We start from the raw sequence: 5,662 nt of genomic DNA, 5'->3' as shown, positions 1-5,662 counted from the left end.
GTCTTTTGTAGGTTTTGTTTCTTTTTTGCTAGTGTGAACATGCTCCTATTTCTTGCATGTCTACCATCTTAGACCTCAGTTCACATTGCCTGGTTTTTTGTCTTGTTTGCATTCTGTGCAATTTAAGGGTGTGGCATCCCCTTTGTTGAGCTGACTGGTATATATGTAGCTTACCACGGGCCTGGGTGGTCTGGAGTTGGGACCCGGTCCTATTTGTCTACCCTTTTATATGCATTGCTTCAACTTTGATATACAGTAAGGTTTTTAATATAGGCAGTATAGGTACCGTCCCAATTTAGGGTCACCTTGCCGCTGGTGGGACGGCTTGTATACTTTTTTTGATCAAAAATAGTTCACTAAGTACCCTATATTTATTATGCAACTTTGCTTTACATTTATATATAATGATGGTAGGGTATGAGATATATTTTTGTCTTTTGTCTTTTGTAGGTTTTGTTTCTTTTTTGCTAGTGTGAACATGCTCCTATTTCTTGCATGTCTACCATCTTAGACCTCAGTTCACATTGCCTGGTTTTTTGTCTTGTTTGCATTCTGTGCAATTTAAGGGTGTGGCATCCCCTTTGTTGAGCTGACTGGTATATATGTAGCTTACCACGGGCCTGGGTGGTCTGGAGTTGGGACCCGGTCCTATTTGTCTACCCTTTTATATGCATTGCTTCAACTTTGATGTACAGTAAGGTTTTTAATATAGGCAGTATAGGTACCGTCCCAATTTAGGGTCACCTTGCCGCTGGTGGGACGGCTTGTATACTTTTTTTGATCAAAAATAGTTCACTAAGTACCCTATATTTATTATGCAACTTTGCTTTACATTTATATATAATGATGGTAGGGTATGAGATATATTTTTGTCTTTTGTAGGTTTTGTTTCTTTTTTGCTAGTGTGAACATGCTCCTATTTCTTGCATGTCTACCATCTTAGACCTCAGTTCACATTGCCTGGTTTTTTGTCTTGTTTGCATTCTGTGCAATTTAAGGGTGTGGCATCCCCTTTGTTGAGCTGACTGGTATATATGTAGCTTACCACGGGCCTGGGTGGTCTGGAGTTGGGACCCGGTCCTATTTGTCTACCCTTTTATATGCATTGCTTCAACTTTGATATACAGTAAGGTTTTTAATATAGGCAGTATAGGTACCGTCCCAATCTAGGGTCACCTTGCCGCTGGTGGGACGGCTTGTATACTTTTTTTGATCAAAAATAGTTCACTAAGTACCCTATATTTATTATGCAACTTTGCTTTACATTTATATATAATGATGGTAGGGTATGAGATATATTTTTGTCTTTTGTCGGTTTTACAAAGGATAATAGGAAACAAATGGACCTTACAAATTATTTTCCAACTTCTTTTGAATCTGACAATCCCCTATATACGGTTGTACCCTACTGTCTGGGCACATGGCAGGTTAAGAAGGGGAGGAGCGACATTTAGCTATTAGGAATGCAGATCTTGCTGGAATAGTTCCCAGACACAATGTATTGGGGGTGCTGTTTATGGTCATTTGGAAGCTCAAAAGATGGCCACCACGAACAGGCTTGCCTTATCTAACCCGTTTACATATTTCACAAATTACTTTCCTCATCACCCTTTAACCCCCTCTACATAGATCTGGAGTTACACAGAGACCCCTAGGCTTGGGCCACGGTGTTGCCTGCTGTTCTTTGGAGTGAGATGGGAAGAATAGTCAGGTAGCCGGGTCAGAACCAAGAGGATAGAGAAAATACAAAATCAGAAGACACAAGAGTAGTCCGTAAACGGGCCGAGGTCACAACAGAAACAAATACACAAGCCGGGAGCTGATCACAGAGGTCTGAACCAGAGGAGAACAAGGCTGGATCTGGCAGCTTCCGGTAATATGCTTCCAGCTTTAGTAGGGTGCGGTGCTTTCTATATGGCTGAAGCAGGAAGCTGATTACTTCAGCTGAACAGCACACACACCCATACTGCCAGACTGGATAGTACTACTGGTCCCAGCAACCCTAATCTTAGTGGCTGCGCAGAGCCTGCGCCGCCCAGAGCTTCTGGTTCTGACGTCTCTTCCAGCACCGCCTGCAGGATGAATAAGACGGCGCCTGGTGACAAAAGCAGACGTCACACAAGTCGAAGCAGGAGGAGAAGTAGACGTTCCAGATGAGATGGGACACACCTTTTGCAGAAGCCCCAATATGACAAAATGGTAGAAAACCAGATCAGTAGAAATCCCCATAAAGTGACTCCATTTTGGAAATTATAACCCTCAGTGAATTAATCTATGGGAGAAGTAACTATTTTGACTCCACAGTCACTTTCCAGAAATTAGCACGCAGTGGATGATGAAGAGTGAAAATTACAAATATGCTATTTTATTACCCAACACATATTGCCCAGATTGTGCTCCAGGAGACACACACCATAAATTAAGTGGGTTCTTACATGGATGCTAAATGTGGTTTAGGCACACTGCGAGGCTCAGAAGTGAGGGGGAGATTTGACTTTGGGAGAGTGGATATTGCTGGATTGGTTTATGGAAGCCATGTTGCTTTTCAAGAGTCTTTGAGCCACTAATAATGTGGAAACCTCTGTTATTCCATTGACAGATGATGGACCTGAGTGGGGACTTGTTTTTTGTGAGAGGAATAGAAGTTTTTATTGGTATTATTTTCGCCTACAAAACATCATTTGGTGGCTTTTTATTCCATATTTGGAGGCAGAATGAACAAACAGTTGAACACCACGCTCCACTGGTTCATCCTATGAGGTTTTCTATTAGATGGTCATTGTCCTGGTGAATAAGTGATTTTTTTATATAACTTGCCTTTTTTATGGACAGTTTAAGTAGAAATGTTAAAAAATATAAAATTCAAGGATTTTTTATTAAAAAATAATAATTGGTTTTATTCTTGGCAGATGACTGTACCAGGAGATCAGAGGGACAGCTGACACCTTCAATTTTTAAATCAGATAATTTTCAGATCCAACAGGCTACAATTGAAATGAATGACATTTCTCCAGATATACCATCATCCCTTCACAGCAAAGATCTGTCATCTGATCCTTTGAAACAGGTTCTGTCTTCTGATTCATTACCGACTACTAAGGAAAATCAAAGTCACAAAATAAGCATTAAAAAACGAACTGCTGCTAATGCAAAGAAGCCATTTTCACGTTCAGAATATAGAAATAGTTTTCCTCCCAAAAAGTCTTTTCTTAAACCTCAAAAAATTCACACAGCACAGAATAGATTTTCTTGTTCAAAGTGTGGGAGGTGTTTTAATCAGAAATCAGATCTTGTTAGGCACCAGAGAATTCACACAGGAGAGAAGCCATTTTCCTGTTCAGAATGTGGGAAACGTTTTACAGAGAAATCATATCTTATCGCACATGAGAGAACTCACACAGGAGAGAAGCCATTTTCTTGTTCAGAATGTGGGAAATGTTTTACAAAGAAATCAAATCTTATCAAACATCAGAGAACTCACACAGGAGAGAAGACTTTTTCATGCTCAGATTGTGGCAAATATTTTGGACACAAATCATATCTTAATATACATCAGAGAACTCACACAGGGGAGAAGCCTTTTCCGTGTTCAGAATGTGGAAAATGTTTTAACCATAAATCAGCTTTGGTCAATCACCAGAGAACCCACACAGGGGAGAAGCCTTTTCCATGTTCAGAATGTGGAAAATGTTTTAACCAGAAATCTAGTTTTCTTAAGCACCAGACAAACCACACAAAGGAGAAGCCTTTTTCATGTTCAGATTGTGGGAAATGTTTTGTACAGAAATCATATCTTAATATACATCAGAGAACTCACACAGGGGAGAAGCCTTTTCCGTGTTCAGAATGTGGAAAATGTTTTAACCATAAATCAGCTTTGGTTAACCACCAGAGAACCCACACAGGGGAGAAGCCTTTTCCGTGTTCAGAATGTGGAAAATGTTTTAACCAGAAATCTAGTTTTCTTAAGCACCAGAGAAACCACACAGAGGAGAAACCATTTTCCTGTTCAGAATGTGGGAAATGTTTTACAGAGAAATCAACTCTTATCAACCATCAGAGAACTCACACAGGGGAGAAGCCATTTTCCTGTTGAGAATGTGGGAAATGTTTTACAGAGAAATCAAATCTTATCAGACATCATATAACTCACACAGGGGAGAAGCCATTTTCATGTTCAGAATGTGGGAAATCTTTTGCAAAGAAATCAAATCTTATCAAACATCAGAGAATTCACACAGGGGAGAAGCCTTTTTCATGTCCAGAATGTGGAAAATGTTTTGGACACAAATCATATCTTTATAAACATCAGAGAATTCACATAGGGAAGAAGCCTTTTTCATGTCCAGAATGTGGGAAATGTTTTAACCAGAAATCGGATCTTGATAAGCACCAGAGAATCCACACAGGGGAGAATGCCGCAACTACACCCAGCTAGTCTCTAGAGATTAGAAAGGCCCTAGCTGCACAACTAAAAACTCTACCACACACCCAATTAACTAATAAGCCATTGAGGAGTTTCTCATACCTCCTGAGGAACCAGAGGGGAGGCTGCAACACACTGTCAACAAGGGAAAAGGAAAGTATGAAGGAAAATACGAAAACTCTGAGTGAGAAACAAAAACACATTCATATAGGGCAAAGAAGGCAAGCTAAGGAGAACCAAAAATAAAAGGAACGAGTATAATCTCCCAGAAACCTAACATTGTTAGAATAAAAAGGTACTGGGAGGTAAAGCAAACTGACCGGGAGGATAGTTTCACCTTTGTGGTGAAACTTATAAAATTCATCCTCACCAACTGTAAATGTAAACCTGTCCGTTTATAATGACCGTGGACAAGATAAAGATTCCCAACTCACATCAGGACCACAAGATCCCAGGTACTTTCAGCTGAATCACAACTAATGTAGTGTACTTAATTATATGTACCAAATGTCCAACTGGGGGTCTGTATGTAGGGGAGACCAGGCAAAAACTTAGAACAAGGATGAATTCTCATCGCCACACAATAAAAGAAAAAAAGAATAGATCTACTTGTGGCCAAACCTTTTTACGGCCACAACTGCTTCTCCCTCTCCCATGGTGATAGTTCTGCTTCACGTCACTTGTCTTATCTATTGCATTATTCCTGTGCCCTGTTGTGTATTAAGATTTTGTGTTATACTATACAAAACCTACAAAAGACAAAAAATATATCACATACCCTACCATCATTATATATAAATATAAAGCAAAGTTGCATATGAAATATAGAGTACTTGTATACTTTTTTTGATCAAAAATAGTTCACTAAGCCGTCCCCCAAATGACAAGGTGACCCTAATTGGGACAGTCCTACACTGTCTATATTAAAAATCTTACTGTATATCAAAATTTAAGTGATGCATATAAAAGGGTAGACAAATAGAACCGGGTCCCAATATCAGACCACCTAAGCCCGTGGTAAGCTACATATATACTGACCAGCTCAACAAGGGGGATGCCACACCCCTAATTTGCACAGAATGCAAACAAGACAAAAAAACAAGCATTGTTCACATTGCTTGGTTTTTTGTTTTGTGTTATACTATGTCTGATGAAGAGACCTGAGTAGTCTCAAAAGCTTACTGACTAATGGCTAGCTGAAAAGATTGAGTCAACCACTGAGAACTTTCAGATTTT

At 39.6% G+C, this 5,662-nt stretch overlaps 1 protein-coding gene across 1 annotated transcript; it reads left to right on the top strand.

The window, feature by feature from the left end:
* The first annotated feature begins 2,966 nt into the window (after positions 1–2,966).
* LOC141221827 (uncharacterized) lies at positions 2,967–5,291 on the top strand. The gene has a single exon (XM_073666593.1). The coding sequence runs from the start codon at positions 2,996–2,998 to the stop codon at positions 4,094–4,096; it is 1,101 nt and encodes a 366-aa protein (XP_073522694.1). The 5' UTR covers positions 2,967–2,995; the 3' UTR covers positions 4,097–5,291.
* The last annotated feature ends 371 nt before the right edge of the window (positions 5,292–5,662 follow it).

This window comes from Phyllobates terribilis, unplaced genomic scaffold (assembly GCF_046119375.1).
Source record: "Phyllobates terribilis strain yellow unplaced genomic scaffold, ASM4611937v1 Scaffold_335__1_contigs__length_2066515, whole genome shotgun sequence".
NCBI lineage: Eukaryota > Metazoa > Chordata > Amphibia > Anura > Dendrobatidae > Phyllobates > Phyllobates terribilis.
Note: the sequence above shows the minus strand (reverse complement) of the source record. Positions and strands in the feature narration are given on the sequence as shown.

What these genes read in the sequence shown, in the direction of transcription:
- LOC141221827 (XM_073666593.1), top strand. Translation starts at nt 2,996, where the DNA reads ATGAATGACATTTCTCCAGATATACCATCATCCCTTCACAGCAAAGAT.